Source organism: Trachypithecus francoisi, unplaced genomic scaffold (assembly GCF_009764315.1).
Source record: "Trachypithecus francoisi isolate TF-2019V2 unplaced genomic scaffold, Tfra_2.0 Lachesis_group17, whole genome shotgun sequence".
NCBI lineage: Eukaryota > Metazoa > Chordata > Mammalia > Primates > Cercopithecidae > Trachypithecus > Trachypithecus francoisi.
The window spans coordinates 24,029,780-24,049,448 of NW_022681462.1; the positions used below are offsets into that span (position 1 = coordinate 24,029,780).

Genomic DNA, 19,669 nt, shown 5'->3' on the forward strand with positions numbered 1-19,669 from the left:
ATTAGAGTTATTCATGGGAACATTCAGAAGCTTGTACTTTGAATGTTTCCCTCTGGTCTTCAATGTACAAGCCTTGAAACAGTCCCTGGAATATTTAAATATTTCTTTTTAGAAGCTCCTGAAAGACTTGACTTCAGAGGTGTCTTGAAAGTTTTAAGACCCATGTTTGACCAGGAAGGATAATGAATTGCTTAATGTCCAAACTGGCCAGTGCCTCTCCAAAGGGAAGTATCTCCTTCCCAAATGAGCAACACACTAATGTATATACATGTCCCTTCCCGCTCTCTATTTATATCATTATTACCATTGTGTGTGTACTAGAAACTGGGAACTCTAGGGCGTCATAAAAATTTTATGTCAGCCTTTTTTTTTTTTTAAAGTTCTGGGGCACATGTGCAGAACGTGCAGGTTTGTTACATAGGTGTACACGTGCCATGGTGGTTTGCTGTACCCATCAACCTGTCATCTACATTAGGTATTTCTCCTAATGCTATCCATCCCCTAACCCCCTACCCGCTGACAGGCCCCGGTGTGTGATGTTCCCCTCCCTGTGTCATTCTTTTATAGAAGGCTTTTATTTGCTTGGATCTTTGGATCCCTTGGCATTAATGTTCCTCTGGTCCTGTTGAATGAATATGCTCTTTGTTGTTGTCTGGTACTGTAAGTCCCAAGGTGGGCCCTACTTCCTTGTGATATATCCTTATATCCTGTTATTAAATACTGTTAGATAAAATAGTGATGTACTTAATGTTATTTCTCTTTTCCTGTTTTCCTATGTATAAGATTTTTGTAAAGCTCTATTAGTTTGGGTTACACCCACATTTAGACCTTTAGGTTCAGATTGTTGGTAGAAAATGAACAAAGATACTATGATGAACTTTTATTTATAATTTATTACATTTATTAAAATTTTTTTAACACAGAATCACTAGGTTAGTTTTATTTTCTTCAGTATTCTAAACTAGGCATTCTTTAATTTTAATCTGATAACAGTGGGGATGAAAATGATAGTTAACACTTTGTGCTCAAGTACTGTGCTAGGAGGTTACATGTATGTATCAATTCATTTTTGTCCTCTGTCAATTCTGTCAAATAGAATTGTTAGAGATTATTATCATCCCTATTTTACTATTGAGACTTAGAGGATTTAGGAACTTGCTTATCATTATTCAGCAATTGGGGGAACCAGTATTTGAAACTATCCATGTCTATGTACTTAACCACCATACCATAAACTGTCCCCCGTCCCCCTACCCCAGAATTTTAACTATTCTTGATGAAACTAAGGTTAAGATTTTGCATTATTTTGGCAAGAGTAGAGGTTTTGAAGGAGATTGCCTAAAGTTGCATTCAATAACAATGAGAAACAAAATAACAACTTTTAAAGTGTTCTAAATTTCTAATACTACTTTTGTGACTTATATCAACCTTTCATGTAGATAAAATGTATTTTAGAAATAAAGATATAGAGTCCGGGCGCGGTGGCTCAAGCCTGTAATCCCAGCACTTTGGGAGGCCGAGACGGGCGGATCACGAGGTCAGGAGATCGAGACCATCCTGGCTAACACGGTGAAACCCTGTCTCTACTAAAAAAAATACAAAAAACTAGCCGGGCGCCGTGGCGGGTGCCTGTAGTCCCAGCTACTCAGGAGGCTGAGGCAGGAGAATGGCATGAACCCGGGAGGCGGAGCTTGCAGTGAGTGGATATCGCACCACTGCACTCCAGCACTCCAGCACTCCAGCCTGGGTGACAGCGTGAGACTCCGTCTCAAAAAAAAAGTAAAAAAATAAAAAAAAATAAAGATATATAGGTTCAGTTAATGTGCAGAGACTAGCTTTGACCACTGCTCCAAATTTTAATCTGTTCTTAAATATAGCCTGAAGTATAATTTTTCAGTCTAAGGAAGATGCTGTTATTCCCTATATTGTCTTTCAGTTGTAGCTCTATCTGTCTTAGTCTTAGATCTAGGAGTTATTTAATGTCAATATCAGAAAAGCAAGGAGCCAGATGTGGTAGTACTTTTTCTGTGTGGCTTAGCTTGCTTTCAGGGGCTTGCTTACTCCTTGGTTGTTTCCTTACACTCCTCATCTGTGTCACAGAAGAGTCATTCATACTTACTTGGTTCACTTTTATATCTACTCATCATAAATTATTATTTGGGTATCAACGTATGTATGATGCAGCTTGGAACTGTGAAAAGAACAGAGATTTGGAGTCAAAATCCAGTTCAGTTACTTTGTTAACCTTGTGTCTTGAGTAAATGACTTTGGAGGAGCACTTTCCTGATCTGCGTAAGGAAATAGGAATAGTAATAATCAACCTCATATATTGTACTATTAAATGGGGTAAGTTACATAGCATTTATATAGTTCCTGGTTGTTAGTTCTCTTCACTTAGCTGAAACTAGACTATTAGAGTCTCTGGTGGTTTCCTACTTTCTATCATTATTTTGTTTTTCTTTCTCCTTGTTCTTGGTAGCAGCACATAATTAATATGCTTTTTTTTTTTTTTTTTTTTTGAGATAGAGTTTCGCACTTGTCATCCGGGCTGGAGTGCAAGGGCACGATCTCAGCTCACTGCACCCTCCGCTTCCTAGGTTTAAGCAGTTCTCCTGCAGCAGCCTCCCAGGTAGCTGGGATTACAGGCACCTGCCACCATCCCTGGATAATTTTTTGTATTTTTAGTAGAGATGGGGTTTCACCATATTGGCCAGGCTAGTCTCAAACTCCTGATCTCAAGTGATCCACCTGTCTCGGCCTCCCAAAGTGCTGGGATTACAGGTGTGAGCCACCGCGCCAGGCCTAATATGCTATTTTAGTACCTCTTGTTTTGGCCATTTAACTCTAAAAATTATTTAAGATTTAAGCCTTAGATTTCTTTCCTCTTCTTACCCCCCCACCTTTGGAGACCTAGTTGCCTGTCTCTGTGTGGATGATTATCACCTCTGTTTTTATACCCTGATATTTGTCTAATTTATTTTGCATGTTTTCTTGTGAACATTGTCATCACCCCAAATTCAACTTGCCCTATAGCAAAATAACTCATGTTTTTCCTAAAATTAGACTCACTTGTAGAGTTTCTGAGTTTTTATGAAAGGTATTAGTATTTTTCTGGTTTCTTGGTCATCTTTCATTCTTTCTTCATTGTTGATTAAACATTGGGAAGATAAACTAATCTTGATTTCTTTTTCTTCTGGTTCTTTCCATGTTCATTTAGCAATGAAGATCTGCTGGTTTCTTAAATAAATACTTCTTATAATTTTCATTTTACATTTTCTTTTGTATTACCTACTTTTTTTTTTTGAGATGGAGTCTCCCGCTGTCGCCCAGACTGGAGTGCAGTGGCATGATCTCAGCTCACTGCAAGCTCCACCTCCCGGGCTCATACCATTCTCCTGCCTCAGCCTCCTGAGTAGCTTGAACTACAGGTGCCCGCCACCACGCCCAGCTAATTTTTTGGATTTTTAGTAGAGATGGGGTTTCACCGTGTTAACCAGAATAGTCTCGATCTCCTGACCTCGTGATCTGCCTGCCTCCGCCTCCCAAAGTGCTGGGATTACAGGTGTGAGCCACCGTGCCTGGCCGGTATTACCTACTTTAATAGTTCTGTATTTTGAAACTTTAACATAATGAAATTTTTTGACGTCAAGCTTGCAATCAAAATTTTTCTTTATTTCTGTGTTTGAAAGCTGTAGAAGAAAAACTGCTGTAAACTATAAACACACACTCTCTCGCAAGTGTCTATTATGTATGGTCATGCCACACTGTGATAGTTAATTACAGACTGCATATATGATGGTAGTCCTTTAAGATTAAAATACTGTATTTTTACTGTACCTTTCCTATGTTTAGATATGTTTAGATACACAAATACCGTTGTTTTACAGTTGCCTACAGTATTTAGAAGAGTAACATGCTGATAGGTTTGTAGCCTGGAAGCAGTAGGCTAGACCACTAGCCTAGGTGTGTAGTAGGCTACACAGTAGTAGTTTGTGTATGTCACTCTATGATGTTTGCACAACAACAAAATTGCCTAACAACACATTTCTTAGAACATATCCACATCATTAAGTGATACATGACTGCATATTATATATATGCATATATCTTTATGTATATTTATGTGTATTTATATATGTGTGTGTATATATATATAGGCTGTACTTCAAAAAAGTTTCCTGTAGGAGGGAGGTAATTGAAAACTAAGAACTTTGTGCTATGTGGAGAGCAGGGCGGCTTAGCAGCATTATCATTTTGAGTTGGATAATTCTTTGTTATGGTGGGAGGCGTGTTTCCTGCTTATTGTAGAATGTTTTGCAGCATCCATCCCTGGCCTCTATTCACTGGATACTAGTAACATCCTCTCCCATCACAAGTTACGACAGCAAAAAATATTTCCAGGCATTGTCAAATGTTGCTTGATGGGTACAAAATCTTCACCAGTCGAAAAGCACTGGTCTAGAGAAACCTGTATGGGCAGTAGATATAGATATAGAAATAGATATGGAATATTCATTTCCACACTTCACACGGCTTCCTAAGAATGTTCATTACTACACAATGAAAAATTGATGAAAGAGGATAGAAAAATTCATGCTTATGTACATTTTTAGACTTCATCCTGAGAAGATGTGACTGAAATAATCTTTTTAGGGAAATAAAGGCAACCTAAAATTGATATATATTTTTATGTGAGGGTGCACTGTGAATTTGGTGAAAAGTTGTACATGTTTAGGTATTAATGTCACCAATATTGGTTTCTAATTTCTTTTCTAGCAAGGACTTGTGACCTGATGAAACATTAGGAACTTCTTTTTGAGCAGTTAACCTTTACTTCACTACCAATTTATAGTCTCCATTACTTTTGTTTTAAGAAGTTTGAGGACTTATGCTTGTTGGTAACTGATCACAGTTATAGTTCTTTGATACTGTCATTTTCCTTCTAAACATTTGTGAGTTTCTAGAAAATATTCATGTTTCTTTTTCCTTCTTACTCTTTCTTGCCCACAGTGCACCTCTCTACCTTAAAAAGAAATACCTGAGCTTGTCAAGAATAATCCCGTGGTTCAAATTCTGCAATGATCATAAGGAGCAAACTTCTGAGTAACAACACTTACTAGACATACTATCTATGATATTTTATGTAGACAGATTTCTAAGCCCTCAGGATGATTTATAGAGTCTTCTCAGAGTTGACCCAACAAGATATGACCTATATATGAATTCAGAAGGTTTGAGATTATGATCTTAAGTAACTAGTGTAACTTCTCAGTGTTCATCTTTATAAAAATGAGGGATTATTTTTAGCAGATGAAGTTTGAAATTAATATTTTCTTCATTTCTTCATAGGTGGGTCATTCTAATCTGGGCATTAATGAGTCTTTTTTATTTTTATTGCCTTCATTTGTTCCACATAAGCTAACAAGAGAGTCGGAATATCACTCTTCAGATCTCAGAATGTTGAGGATGTCTCCTGACACTGTGCCAAAGGCTCCTAAACATTTAAAAGCAGGTATGTAGAAAAAGGAGATGGTAAATGTCCTACTTATGGATACCTTTTGAAAAAATATTTTATTAGGTCTTTTTTTTATTTTTTAATATCTGTAATAATTATACTTCAGATTAGATGTGTTTAGAAATCCTGTCTTAGTCTCCTCAGACTGCTATTACAAAAATATCTGAATACTTTAAGTGTGGCTTATAAACAACAGAAATTTGTTTCTCGCAGTTCTAGAGGCTGGCAATTCCAAGATCAAGTGCTGGCAGATTCAGTGTCTTCTGAGGGACTGTTTGCCATAGATGACATGTTCCCCTGTGCCCTCCTGTGGTGGAAGGGGCAAGGGGTTTCTCTGGAATCGTTTTTATGATGGACACTAATCCCAAACATGAGGCCTGTGTCTTCATGATCTAATTACTTCCCAAAAGCCCTGCCTCCTAATTTCATCACCTTGGGGATTAGGATTTCAACCTGTACTTTTCAGGGGGGCCACAAACATTCACACCATCACAAATCCGCTGATCTTTTATTAGAGGAATCATTTGGTTTTTCATTGCATTCTACATGACAATATTTAGAACTGAATTATATGGAGGAGTCTGATGTTAGAATCTGTTTATTCCTTTGTGTGTCTTGAAGGGAAAAAGGAATTGATTAAGCCCAAGATGACAAGAGTGGATGCAAATAAGTTTGTAGAGAGGAAATTGAGAGAAATCAGTTTTGAGGTAAAAGCAAGATTATCTGCTGAGGGAGGTGAGTAGTGGTGGAAGTAGGTTAGAGGCTTTGAGGAGAGTGGTTTGGTGAAGACTTATAGTTTGTGTTGAAGTGAATTTGAGATGGAGCTGACCAAGGGAAAGTAAAAGGATTGGAGGGCAATTCTGAGAAGTCAGCTCAGGTTAGTGATAATGATTTTATAATGTTGTCAGCCTGTACAGAATCTCTGATTTGTTTTTCCTGCTAACACTCAGGAATGGAGATGATGAATTACAGTATCGATCCTTGGTTCAGGAATACATTGAATGGGTATGGTAGAAGGACAGCAGGCAAAGAGAGAAGAGTTGATCATCTATTGGTTTCAGCCTACATAGGGAAAGAGAAGCCAGAAGAGTTGTTATTCTAGGAGAAAATAGAAGGACCAAAGATTTGTTTATGATGTTGATTAGATGAGGTGGGAATAAGTTATTGAGAGCACTAGAAGAATAGGCAATTTTGGTTAGATTGAATAAGTAGATTTAAATGAGGAACAGTTTGAAGGGTGATGAAATCCATTAAATAGCCCTGGGATTGGATGGTAGAAATTGAATAAAAATTACTGGAGTAAATAAAATTTTGGATCAGGTACAGTGTCTCAAGCTTGTAATCTCAGTACTTTGGGAGACTGAGGTGGCAGGTTCACTTGGAAGAGTTTGGAAAGGATTGGTATTAATTGTTTTTGAATAGAAATTACTGTGAAACTACCTGGGCTGTTCTTGTAGGAAGTTTTTAAATTACTAATTTCATCTCTTTCCTTGCCATAAGTCTATTTAGGTTTTATATTTTTCATGAATCAGCTTTTGCAATTTGTGTCTTAAATAGAACTTGTCTATTTAGCTAGGCTATCTGTTTACATGTATCTGTTCATAATATTCCCATGTAATCCCTTTCATGTCAGTAAGGTTAGCTACAATGCCCTCTCTTTCATTCCTGATTTTAGTAACTTAAGTTTTCCCCTCCTTTTTTTCTCCCTTTGGTGAATCTAGTTAAATTTTGTCAATTTTGCTGATTTTTTCAAATAAGCTGGTTTCTTTATTTTTTCTAATCTTTATTTTTCTTTTCTGATTTTTGTTTCATTTATTTTCATTCTAGTCATTATTTTTCCTTCCATTTGCTTTGGGTTTAGTTTGTGCTTTTTTTCTGTTTTTTTTTTTAAGGTGTACAGTTATTGATTTAAGCTCTTTCTTCTTATTATTACAAGTATGTGTAAAAACTGATAAATTCCTAACCACCGTGTTAGCTGCATGCCCGAAGTTTTGGCTTATTATATTTTAGTTTTAGTTAATCTAAACTTATTTTCTAGTTCACATTGTGATTTTTCTGCATTTACCCTTTGGTTATTTAGGAATGTGTTGTTTAATTTCCTTCTGTTATTATGTTTCACCTGATTCAATTTTTGTTGGAAAACATACTTTGTATGATTTGTCTTTTTAAGTTTTATTGAGGCTTATTTTATGTTTTAGCGTGTAGTTTATTCTATAGAATGTACAGTTTGTACTTGAGAAGAATGTGTATTCTGCTGTTGTTAGGCGGTGTGTTCTATAGATGTCTCTCAGCTCTGTTGGGTTGGGTTTAGGTGTTCAAGTCTTCTGTTTCCTTGTTGGTCTTCTGACTGTTTTCTCCATTTTCAAAAGGAGGGTATTGAAGTCTTCAACTCTTATTGTTTGTCTTTCTCCCTTTTTTTCTCTCTCAGATTTGCTTCACATATTTTGACATTATGATGTTAGATCCATGTATGTTTATAATTGTTATATATTCCTGATGAATTGACCTTTTTGTTTTTTTGGAGACAGTTTTGTTCTGTTGCCCAGTCTGAAATGCAGTGCATGGCTCACTGCAACCTCTGCCTCCTGGGTTCCAGTGACTCTCATGCCTCAGCCTCCTGAGTAGCTGGGACTATAGGCGTGTGCCATCATGTCCAACTAATTAGAATTGACCTTTTAATTGTTATAAATTGTTCCTCATTCCGAGTAACTTTTTTTTTGTTTTGAAGTCTGTTTGTCTTAGGTTAGAATAGACACTTCGGCTCTTATGGTTGCTGTTTGTATGGTTTATCTTTTAAAATCACTCTACTTTCAACCTATTTGTATTTTTTAAATAAAAAATGATGTATCTGCTGTAAAGAACATATAGTTAAATCTTGGGTTTTTAATTTTAAAATTCTATCTAATTATTTTTGCCTTGTGATATGATTATTTAATCTGTTTGCATTTAATGTCATTATTGATGTGATTGGATTCACATTTTCTGGCTTGCATTTGGTTTTTCATGTGTCTTGTGTCTTTTTTCTTCTCTATTCCTCTTTAATTATTGCATGAAGTGAATATTTTCTAGTATGACACTTTCAGTTTAATTTTTAAAATGATTTTCTAGGTGGTTTTTTTTTAAGTTATATTCTTAGTGGTTACTCTGGGGCTTATAATATTTATCTTATCAGAATATGCTTCTGATTTATACTAACTTAATTCTAGTGTGATACAGAAACTGTACTCCTATATAGCGCTATTCCCTCTTTTTTTTTTGGTGTCATTATTGTTATGTATACTACTCATACATTTTTTTTTGGTTTTTTTTTTTTAGTTAGGGACTTGCTCTGTTGCCCAGGTTGGATTGCAGTGGCATGATCATAGCTCACTCTAACCTGGGCTCAAGTGATCCTCCTGCCTCAGTCTCCTCTGTCGTGAGGACCACAGGTGTATACCACTACACTGAACTAATTTTTCAAAAAAATTTTTTTGTAGAGATGGGATCTCACTACATTATTGGTCTCGAATTCCTGGGCTCAAGCAGTCCTCCCACCTTGGCCTCTCAAAGTGCTGGGATTACACATGTAAGCCACCATGCCCAGCTGCTTTATATATTTTCAAATTGCTTTTAAAATCAGTTAAGAGAATACAGGAAATGAAGCATGTCTTTTTGTAGTTACCAATGTAATTATTTTTACTAGCACTATTTGTTTTCTTATGAAAATGTTACTATTATCTGGTGTTACTTGTTTTTCAGCCTTTGGAACTTTCTATATTCTGTATGGTGGATCTGCAAGTTCCCTGTTTTTGTGTATCTGGCATGTTTTTATTTCATCTTTTTGAGAGATAGTTTTGCTGGGGTTGGAATTCTTGGTTAACAGTCTTTTTCTTTTCAGCACTTTGAATATGCCTGTTCACTATCTTCTGGCCTCCATAGTTTTGGATGAGAAGTCAGCTATTACCTTATTCATGTTCTCTTGTATGTAATTTGTTTTCTTTTGTTGCTTCCAAGATACACTCTTTGTCTTTCACTTCAGTATCTTGGTTATAATATGTCTCCCTGTGGATCTCTGTGTTTATTCTATTTTGAGCTCACTGAACTTGTCAGATATATAGTTAATATCTTTTATCTAATTTGGGAAGTTTTCAACCATCATTTCTTTGAGGATTTTTTCTGCTTCTTTCTCGTTTTTCCCCAGTTATCATCTCTTGCATCGCAGTCCACATATATCAGCACCCCTAATCCTGTCTCACTGGTCTCTAAGCCTTTGTTTGTTTTTCTTTATTCTTTTTTCTGTCTTTTCTTCAGTTTGCATAATCTCTATTCATTTATCTTGATGTTTGCTGATTTCTTTCTTCTGTCTGTCCATATCTACTGTTGAGCCTCTAGTGAATTTTTCACTTCAGTTACTGTACTTTTCAGCCTTAGAATTTCCATTTTATTTTCTAAGTTCTGTCTTTTATTCTGTATTTGATGTGACTTTGCCGTCATACCTACCTTTAATTCTTTAAGCATACTTTTCTTCCCTTTGAACATGTTTATAATAGCTGCTTTTAATTGTTAGTGGCTAAGCCCAATGCGTGGGCCCTCTGAAAGGCAGATTTGCCTATTTTGTTCCCCCTGTGAAGAGGTCACACTTACTTTTGCATGTCTTACTTTTCTGTTGTTCTAAACTGGACATTTTGGATAGTATCTTGTTGCAACTCTGGATATTTATCCCTTCTCTGGGCTGGTAATGTTTGATATTTTTGTTGTTTAGTTATTTAGTGTCTGGTTTGGATTAGTTCTTAATTGCTCACCACCAAGATCTCCATTATTTTTGCCAGTGTCCTTAGGCTTGAGCTTTTTATGCTGTGTTTCAAATAAAGTCATTCTCCTTATGGAGATGTGTGGAGCTCTCTGTTCTTATGGCTTGCCTCTCCTGGGTAGAAGCTTTGCGGCACTGCTCTGTATCTGGGGGCAGGTTCATTAGTCTACTTCTCTTGGAATAACACACCCCTTCTCTATGATTTTGATACTAAAAGGGGCAGTAGTTAGTCCCTGCACTTAGATTGCCTCTCCTGGAGTGGACTCTCACTCCACCTACAAGTGAGCTGGGGTAGGGGTGATTAGAGCTTAGTATTTTCAGCTTGGAATAAATCTTCCACTCTGTAAGTGGGGACTGGGTACAGGTCGGTTGCTTCTTGTGTTCTTTCTTTTTCTCTTATTACCAAACATCAACAGCCAGTGTTCTTTCTTTGCAGCCTTTCTCCCATGACATCCCTTCCGTTCTGCCTTACCTTATGTATTATATCTACTGATGTACAGGTGTACCATTTTAATTATTTGGTTAAAATGGTACATCTCATTTCTACCAGTAAGATCCTGAGCTCCTCAGTTATCTCTCAGAATAGTGTTGTGGTGTATGGGCTGACATTAAGATTTAATATTATGCGCAGTCTTGACATCTGAAATTACGAGGTCCTCAAAGGGCCTAACCACAAGTTTACCTGCCAGATATGCCCTCCCCTCTGTGGGAGAGGCTTCCTACACAGCCAGTTCTTCTATCAACGAGACCAACTGTATTCTAATTTATCCAAACTTGTTTCCAGTTTATCTTGTAATTTAAACTATTCAAATTATGTTAAGTGTAGCTACTTTACCTGATATGTAAATTGTCTTAACTCATACTTTGGAGCCAATTTGAGATGAAGCTTGGCAGTCACTTTCTGCTTGTTATGAAATAGGACCCAGAGGTTTGCCAATAAAAAATAAGAAATCAGGGCAACTAATATCAAGGGACCATTTCAATACATATGAATCAAACATGGACATAAATATTTCTTTCATTTGCCTCCTCTTCACCCTATTGATGAGGGAGGGATTCCTGGTACTCAACCTAATAGATTTCCATCCCATGCTAACCTGTGAAATTATTCAAACAAGCCAGTCACATCCTCCTACAGAAATAAAAAAAATCACCCTCTCTTCTTGCTACTGTAAGGCTGCCTCCCATAGTTTCTGTTTACTCATTCTGTTCACATGTACAACCCCCATGTGGCCCTGCATGACCTGGTGTCTTCCCCAGCTGTGAGTATATGTGACTAATAAAATACTGTCAGTCTCCTCTGTCCAGTGTTGTATTTAGCCAATCCAGAACCATCAAGCAGGAATCCCTCCCTCATCAATAGGGTGAAGAGGAGGCAAATGAAAGAAATATTTATGTCCATGTTTGATTCATATTGTATTGAAATGGTCCCTTGATATTAGTTGCCCTGATTTCTTATTGGCAAACCTCTGGGTCCTATTTCATAACAAGCAGAAAGTGACTGCCGAGCTTCATCTCAAATTGGCTCCAAAGTATGAGTAAAGATAATTTACATATCAGGTAAAGTAGCTACACTTAACATAATTTGAATAGTTTAAATTACAAGATAAATTGGAAACAAGTTTGGATCTGGATTGTTGAAAAAGAATTGGTGACACCATTAGAAAGCAGGGTAGTCAATTTAGTTTTGGACATACTGAGTTTGATTTGTCAGGAGATCATTTGGTTTGAAGTGTCTTCAAAGCCAGTTGAACAAATGGGAAATAGGAAATACAGATTTGGAAGATCTTAAATAATTTATGATTAAAATTATGCCATAAGAGTATTTAAGCTTTCTGAAGGAGCATTGGTAGAGAGAAAAGCAAAATGTCAAGGATAGTACCTCATGGAATACAATAGCAGAAAGAGGCCAATAGAAAATACCAAAAAGGACAGATATTTTGTTTAAATTCTTACTCTGATTTAGTTCTTACCTCTTCAGTTTCCATTTCCATTTCTTAGTGCCTTTACTGTGTCACACTGGATTTTGTTGCATGTACATTTAGGATTGCTATGTCTTCTTGGTGGATTGATCCTTTATCATTATGTAAGATTCCTCTTTGTCCCTAGTAATTTTCTTTGTTCTGAAGATTATCTTATATAGCCACTCCTACATAATAGTTGTTTTCTTTCTTCTTCTTCCTCTTCTTCTTCTCCCCCTCCTCCTCCTTTTCTTCTTCTTCTTCTTCTTCCTCCTCCTCCTCCTTCTTCCTCTTCTTCCTTCTTCTTCTTCTTCTTCTTTTTTTTTTTTTTTTTTTAAGAGATAAGGTCTCACTCTGTTGCTCAGGCTAGAGTGCAGTGATATGATCATAGCTCACAGCAGCCTTGAATTCCTAGGCTCAAGCAGTCCTTCTGTCTCACCCTCTGAGTAGCTAGGACTATAGATGCACCCTACCATGCCCAGCTAATCTTTTTTCTTTTTTTTTTTTTTTTTGTGTAGAGACAAGGTCTTGCTATGTTGCCCAGGCTGGTTTTCAGCTCCTGGCCTTTCAAAGCCTGATCCTCCCATCTTGACTTTCCAAAGTGCTGGGATTACAGGCATAAGCCACCATACCCAGCCTTTTTATCTGTCTTTTAGTTTCAATCTTCCTATGTCATTATGTTTGAAGTGAATTTTTTTGTAGACATCATGTAATTGGGTCATTTAAAAAAAATCCACTCTGCTAATATCTGTATTTTAGTTTGTTTGTTTATTTATTTTGAGATGGAGTCTCGCTCTGTCACCAGGCTAGAGTATAGTGGTGTGATCTCGGCTCACTGCAACCTCTGCCTCCCAGGTTCAAGCGATTCTCCTGCCTCAGCCTCCCGAGTAGCTGGGACTACAGGCACACACCACCATCCCTGGCTAATTTTTGTATTTTTAGTGGGGACAGCCTTTCACCATGTTGGCTAAGATGGTCTCGATCTCTTGACCTTGTGATCCACCTTGGTCTCCTTGGTGCTGGGATTACAGGAGTAGTTTGTTTATTTAGACAGTTTATACCTGAAGTTAATATTGATCTATTATGCCTTAAGTCTGCAATTTTTTTATTTATTTTCACTTTATTCCTGTTTCTCTTGTCTTGCCTTACTATGGGTTTCATGAACATATTTTAGAATTTCACTTTATTTATTTTTATTATTTATTTATTTATTTATTTATGAGATGGAGTCTCGCTCTGTCGCCCAGGCTGGAGTGCAGTGGCATGATCTCGGCTCACTGCAAGCTCCATCTCCCGGGTTCACGCCATTCTCCTACCTCAGCCTCCCAATTAGCTGGGATTACAGGTGTGTGCCATCAACGCCTGGCTAATTTTTTTACGTTTTTGGTAGATATGGGGTTTCACCGTGTTGGCCAGGCTGGTTTCCAACTCCTGATCTCAAGTGATCCGCCTGCATCAGCCTCCCAAAGTGCTGGGATTATAGGCGTGAGCCACGGAGCCCGGCCCTTGGTGTGGATTTCTTTGGGTTTCCTGTTTGGAGCTGACTTACCTTCTTTAATCTATAAGTTTATGTCTCGTCAAATTTGGAATGTTTTCAGACTTTATTTCTTTGAATTTAACTCATCTTGTTTGCATCATTTGATTGTCTTCTCCCTCTCTATCGCGTTCACACACTCTGTCTCTGTCTCTTTCTCTCTCTCTCGGCTCACTGCAACCTCTGCCTCCTGGGTTCAAGCGATTCTTGTGTCTCAGCCTCCCGCGTAGCTGGAATCTTAGGCGTGTACCACCACACCCAGCTAATTTTTTGTATTTTTAGTAGAGATGGGGTTTCACCGTGTTGGCCAGGCTGGTCTTGAACTCCTGACCTTAAGTGATCCACCCACCTCAGCCTCCCAAAGAGCTGGGATTACAGGCGTAAGCAACAACAGCCAGCCTTGATTGTCTTTTCTCAATCAATTTGTGATTTTCCTGGTTCTTAGTGGTAAAAACAAATTATATCCTGGACATTTTGGATATTATGTTAGGAGACTTTGATTCCTATTTATAATCTTCTGTTTAGCAGGCAGTTGCTCTATTTAGGTTTTCCATGTAGGTTCTGGCCTATTTATGTGGCTGTGATCCCGAAGATAATTTAGTTTTCAGGGGAGTTGCATTCTGGTCTATTTCAGTGGTACCATTGAGGCTCTCACTCAGTCCCTGTTGGTGATGCTTATGTAGGTGGAATGGTCTTTCTCAAGGTCTGCTGCTGCTGTGTGGAAAGGGGGAGATGCTAACCCATAGAGTAGAGAACATTTCCCTAGGCCTGCCCCTGGACCACCTGGTGTCAGTGGGTCACCCACTTGATTCTTGTTGATGGCATTCATGGAGTTAGAAAATGCTTTTCTAGGCCTCCTGATGCATCTAGGTAGGATGCTGGGCCCTGGGATGGAGAACATTTCCTTGAACCTACTCTCTGGGTTTCTCAGTGCTAGTGGACTTCCCATTCAATTTTTGCCAGTGCCACTGGGGAAGGAAAGTGCCTACCTGGGCTGCCTTTTACCACAGGAGAATTAGGAGATGGTGGACTTAGGTCTCCTTTTGTTGCTGGCTAGAGGACAGGGAGATGCCAAATCTATTGGGACTCTCTACCTGGTTTCTGCTGGCACTACAGTTCAGGTGGTGCAAGCTTACCTGTTGCTGCTGGGTTGGAGTAGGGTGTGGGGAAATGGGACTATCTGCTAAGTCTGCTGGGCTGCCCGTTTCTTGGTCCTTGGGCCATAGACAGCAGGCTTTGCTTGGACTTCTTTCCGCCCTCCTTCCTTCCCTTTCTCTTTCCCACTATTCCTATTCCTATTTCTATTTCTGACCTTAGTTCCACATAGTAGGCCTCTCCAGAGTCCAGCCTCAGATATGACAGTTAAAAAGAAAACTGAGAAAGTAATTGCCATGTTGTTCTCCAGTCTGGAGGTCCTTAGCCAGTCTGCCTTTCACTTTCTACCTTTCAGTCTTTATCTGATTGGCTTTTGGTTTCTAGGGAAATGGAGGGAAAAGCAAATTTGTGTCATTTTGTCAGGGAACAGAAGACAACTGGAGTTTCAAAAACTTGACTTCGATGTGCTATTGTCTTTGGTTGTTGGTAGAAATAATCATATGGGGGAAGCGAGGTAAAGATCTTTCTCAGGCAATATTGAATAAACTCAGGGATCTCAAGCCACAGAATGTGGGGACACCTATGCCATGAAACTTTCCTAACTTTTCTAAAATATGTAGTCCCCATCCTGAACTATTAATAATAGCTGACAGTTATTGCTTGTTCACATTGCTAAGCATTTTACATATTATTATTGTAATGTACATTAGTTATATAATACAGGTCGAGCGTCCCTAATCTGAAAATCCGCAATCCGAAATGGTCCAAAATCTGAAACTTTTTGACCGCTGATGTGATATTCAAAGGAATTACTCATTAGCGCATTTTGGATTTCAGATTTTTGGATTAGGTATGCACAGTAGATTCTTTTATCGTATTATTATGCCATATTGTTTTATATTTGTATCTGACTTATGATGGGCACTGCTATTATTCTATTTGCTATCTGAGCAAAATGAAACTTACAGAAATTAAGTGACTTGCCCAAAGTCCCACTTTCTCTAAGAGGATTTTGATAGCTTCATTCCATATTGTTCTCTCTGTTTCTGAAGTTTTGAATGCCTTTATAACCTTACCATAAACATATACACCATCAGTTTATCCAAATTCTTTCTCAGAGAGGGCACCAATTTAATTTCTATTATATACTTAACACAAATCTTGGCATATGATAAAGGCATGAAAGAGTCTCGATGATTGTTTCCTAACTTAAGAGTTCATCAGTTAGTGGTACGGTACTGGCTGCCTCAGCTTGTTTACAGCACCAGGTAGTGACATAGTAGAAAATAATGCATTGTGCAAGAAAGGATTTTAACTTCTTCCTAGGTAATATCAACACCCAGGTCTTCAGTTATTTTCTGTGACTGATGACTTCCAATTGTAGGACTCTATCTAGATATATCTTACACTCCAAATGTTTGTATCTGACTACTGTGGAATGTCTTCATTTGGATGTCCCAAAGGCATCTTAATGTCAGAACTTTAAAAATGGAACCAATCATCTCTTTAAACCTACTCTTCCTTCTCTATTTCTTTTCAGGGAATGAGTGTCTACTTATTAGCCAAGCTAGAAACTTGTATTCTTCTTTCACCCTCATCCCTGCCCAATCACTCAATCCTGTTGATTCTGACTATCAGACTCCCATTCTCTTTTCTGGATTACTGCATTAGTAATGGAAAACTGATCATCATCTCTGCCACTCTTTTTTTTGTATTAAGCGAAAATAGTCTGTTTACAGGGCAGACTTGATAATGTCACTTCCTAGTTTGGAGTTCTTGCTTTCCATTGTTAACCTCAGGGTAAATTCTAAACTCCTTAGTACATAGTAGAAGGTCCCTGCTTACCTTCGTAGCCTTATACTTGCCTCTTTTTTCATAGTGAACTACTGTCATTTCTTCGTGATGCTAGACCCTCTTGTCTCCTTGATCTCATAGATGCTATTTTCTCTACTTGGAATGCTTCCCTATTCTTTCTATGCCCATTTTTGCCTCATTTCTAGTTTTATCCTTTCATTCTGAGCTTTGCTGTCTTTCAGGAAAATGTTTCTGTTTTTTGCTATTCACCATGACTCTTTAAGAAAGAGCCAGATAAACAACCTCCCTAATCACTGCCCTTACACTGAATTTAGTAATTGCTTTTTTTCACTTGTTTCTATCTCCCACAGGACTTTAAGTTCTTTGAGGGTAGAGCTGGGGCTTTGGTAATATATATATTTTTGCACCTGGCCGTGAAAGCTGCTCAATAAGTATCTGTTGAATGGCTTAATGAATCGATGAATATTAAATGAATTAATGTGCCTGGGTGGCCTGGAGAGGGGTAGAATAAGATGGTAGGTTTTGTATTTTGGCAGGGATCAGTTCTTAAGAAAGTGGATCAAATAAATGTAAGTATCATATTTCATTGACTATGTGTCAGTTGTAATGAAAGCCTATGGATTAGTATCTTATCACTATTTTATTGATCTCTAACATGAAGCTGTCTCTATGACTTGAATGGCCTGTATGTCTTAACTTTATGTTGTTTGGTGGGTATTGGGGTTTATGTTCCCTGCCTCTAAACCTAATTGATTTTTCTATTAGTTTTCCTGCCATAATTTTTATTGACGCCCAGTCTTTTGTTTAACCTTACTACCTTAGGTTGTTATTTGTTGGGTATCTTCTCCCTTGAAGATGCAAGTTACTCAGGGCAGGGAGGGAACCTGAGTGTGGCTCAGAGTAAGGGAGGACTTTAGTTTGGGGCAGGACTTTGAAGGGTTCTGTTAAAGATGAGGAGCCTAGAAGCAGGATCTGAAATTACATCTTCTACTGTCCCAGAGGGAACTTCTTTGAGTTAGGGGGGCACCTATCAGGGTGGTTTGATGACTGGGCATTACTATGACGAGGGTATAACTTTCCCAGGGTTATTCTGTTAGGAAGTAGTGTTTGGGATTTGATGTTTGAGTACCGAGTTCATGAACTTTTCACAACACCAGCAGTTCATTAGCTTTTTGAAACCCCTGCCCACTTAGGAATGAGGAAGAGTGTATAACGCACTTAACTTAACAATACCTGCTTTCACATTGAAAAAGAACTTAGTGATAGCAACAACAAAATTAGGAATTAAATTGTAGGCTATAGTGTTAGCTTGTATATGTGATTTTTGTGTTATAAAACAGTGCCCTATTATCTTTTGAAACTAAGCACTTTTATTACATTTAACTTGATTTTGTATTGCAAGTTATTTAAATGGCATACATTTATCAACAGAACAACATTAATGAATTATCAGTATGCAGGAACTTTGGAAGGGTTATATTTACATCCGCTGTGCTAATAAGAGTATCAAAAATTCCTGTTTGAACTGTGATATACTTGTGTTATAGTTTAGTTATGAGAGAATATAGTTTAAGGTAATGAATGTTGAAGTAAACATCTATGAGTTTACTGAGGGATTAACCAAATACAGCAAAATTAAAATTATTTAGTTATCAATAATTAATAATTAGGAACTTATAAAAATGATATAGTAATTAGAAAGCAAAAATAACAGCAATGATGACAAAGACCCATTTAAAATATCACTGGTGTCTTTTTAAAAACTACATGAATTTGAGTTTACTTCTCTGTACACACAATAGGTGCTTTTGCCAGACTTCTTTTTTAAAAGACTTTTTTATTTTTAATTTTTATAAGAACATAGTAGGTGTATATATTTATGGGGTACATGAGATATTTTGACACAAACATACGATATGCAATAATCACATCAAGGTATATGGAGTATCTGTTACCTCAAGCATTCATTATTTCTTTATGTTGTGAAAAGTCCAGTTATACTCTTTTAGTTAATTTAAAATGTGTTCTAAGTAATTGTTGACTGTAGTCACCCTATTGTACTATATCATATTCTAGAGCTTATTCATTCTAACTACATTTTTGTACCCATTAACCATCCTCCCCACTACCTTCCTAGCCCCGTTACAGACTTATTAGTGACTGGATTAGAGGGCTCAAAATTAGAGCTATAGTAATTTATTTGTGTGTGCTGGTATTAACACCCATAGTAATTCACTTGGAACGATTACTGGTAAGAGGCTCTTAGTCATATGTAAAATGGAGGTATGGAATTGTACCTCATTTTGTCTGTAAGAAATAAAGGGCTTGCTTATTCTTCTTATGCCAGTATATACTTGGGGAAATAAAACCGTACTGTCTTTATCACCTAAGGAAGCCTTCTGTGTTACTAAGCACCTTAGTATGGAGAAGAGTTCTTGAGTAAGTTGTACCCAGTTGTTAGTCTTAATGTCATCTCTAGGAGGCATACAGTTCCGACCAATATACAACTTTGGTATAATATAGTCCTTTTCTGGCAGCCATGTTCCTCTTCTTGGTCGAAACTTACCTCTTCAACTCACCCCTACTTCTGAAAATGAATCTCCAAAGATTTGATCAGTATATAATAATATTGTAACACTCACGCTTAGTGTATTCTTCTTTCCCAGGGCTGAGAGAATAATAAGCACTCTAAAAACATACCATTTATCATCATGAACTCCTTACTTACATAGACATATTTTAAAATTCATAATTAGTGGATTTGTGATCACCATTCTTCTGACAGTTTGACATATATCTCCTTAACTTTATATAGAACTGACAAGAATTCTTCTTTAATGTCATGCATCTCCTCCTGCACTTTTAACAGCTTAACCTATAGTTGTTCTTCCAGTTTTCTTTACTAATCTTTTCCTTTACCCCTGAGGTTAAGAAGACCTTATCTTATGTAACCTTCCGGA

General features: G+C 37.5%; 1 protein-coding gene across 8 annotated transcripts in view; it reads left to right on the forward strand.

The window, feature by feature from the left end:
* Positions 1 to 19,669, forward strand: part of ALMS1 (ALMS1 centrosome and basal body associated protein) — a 234,137-nt gene that overhangs the window by 45,261 nt on the left and 169,207 nt on the right. For all 8 annotated transcript variants that reach the window (XM_033175100.1, XM_033175107.1, XM_033175106.1 and 5 more), the window contains one exon: positions 5,419 to 5,512. In XM_033175100.1, the coding sequence (XP_033030991.1) occupies positions 5,419 to 5,512 (94 nt within the window). The remainder of the gene's footprint in view (positions 1 to 5,418; positions 5,513 to 19,669) is intronic.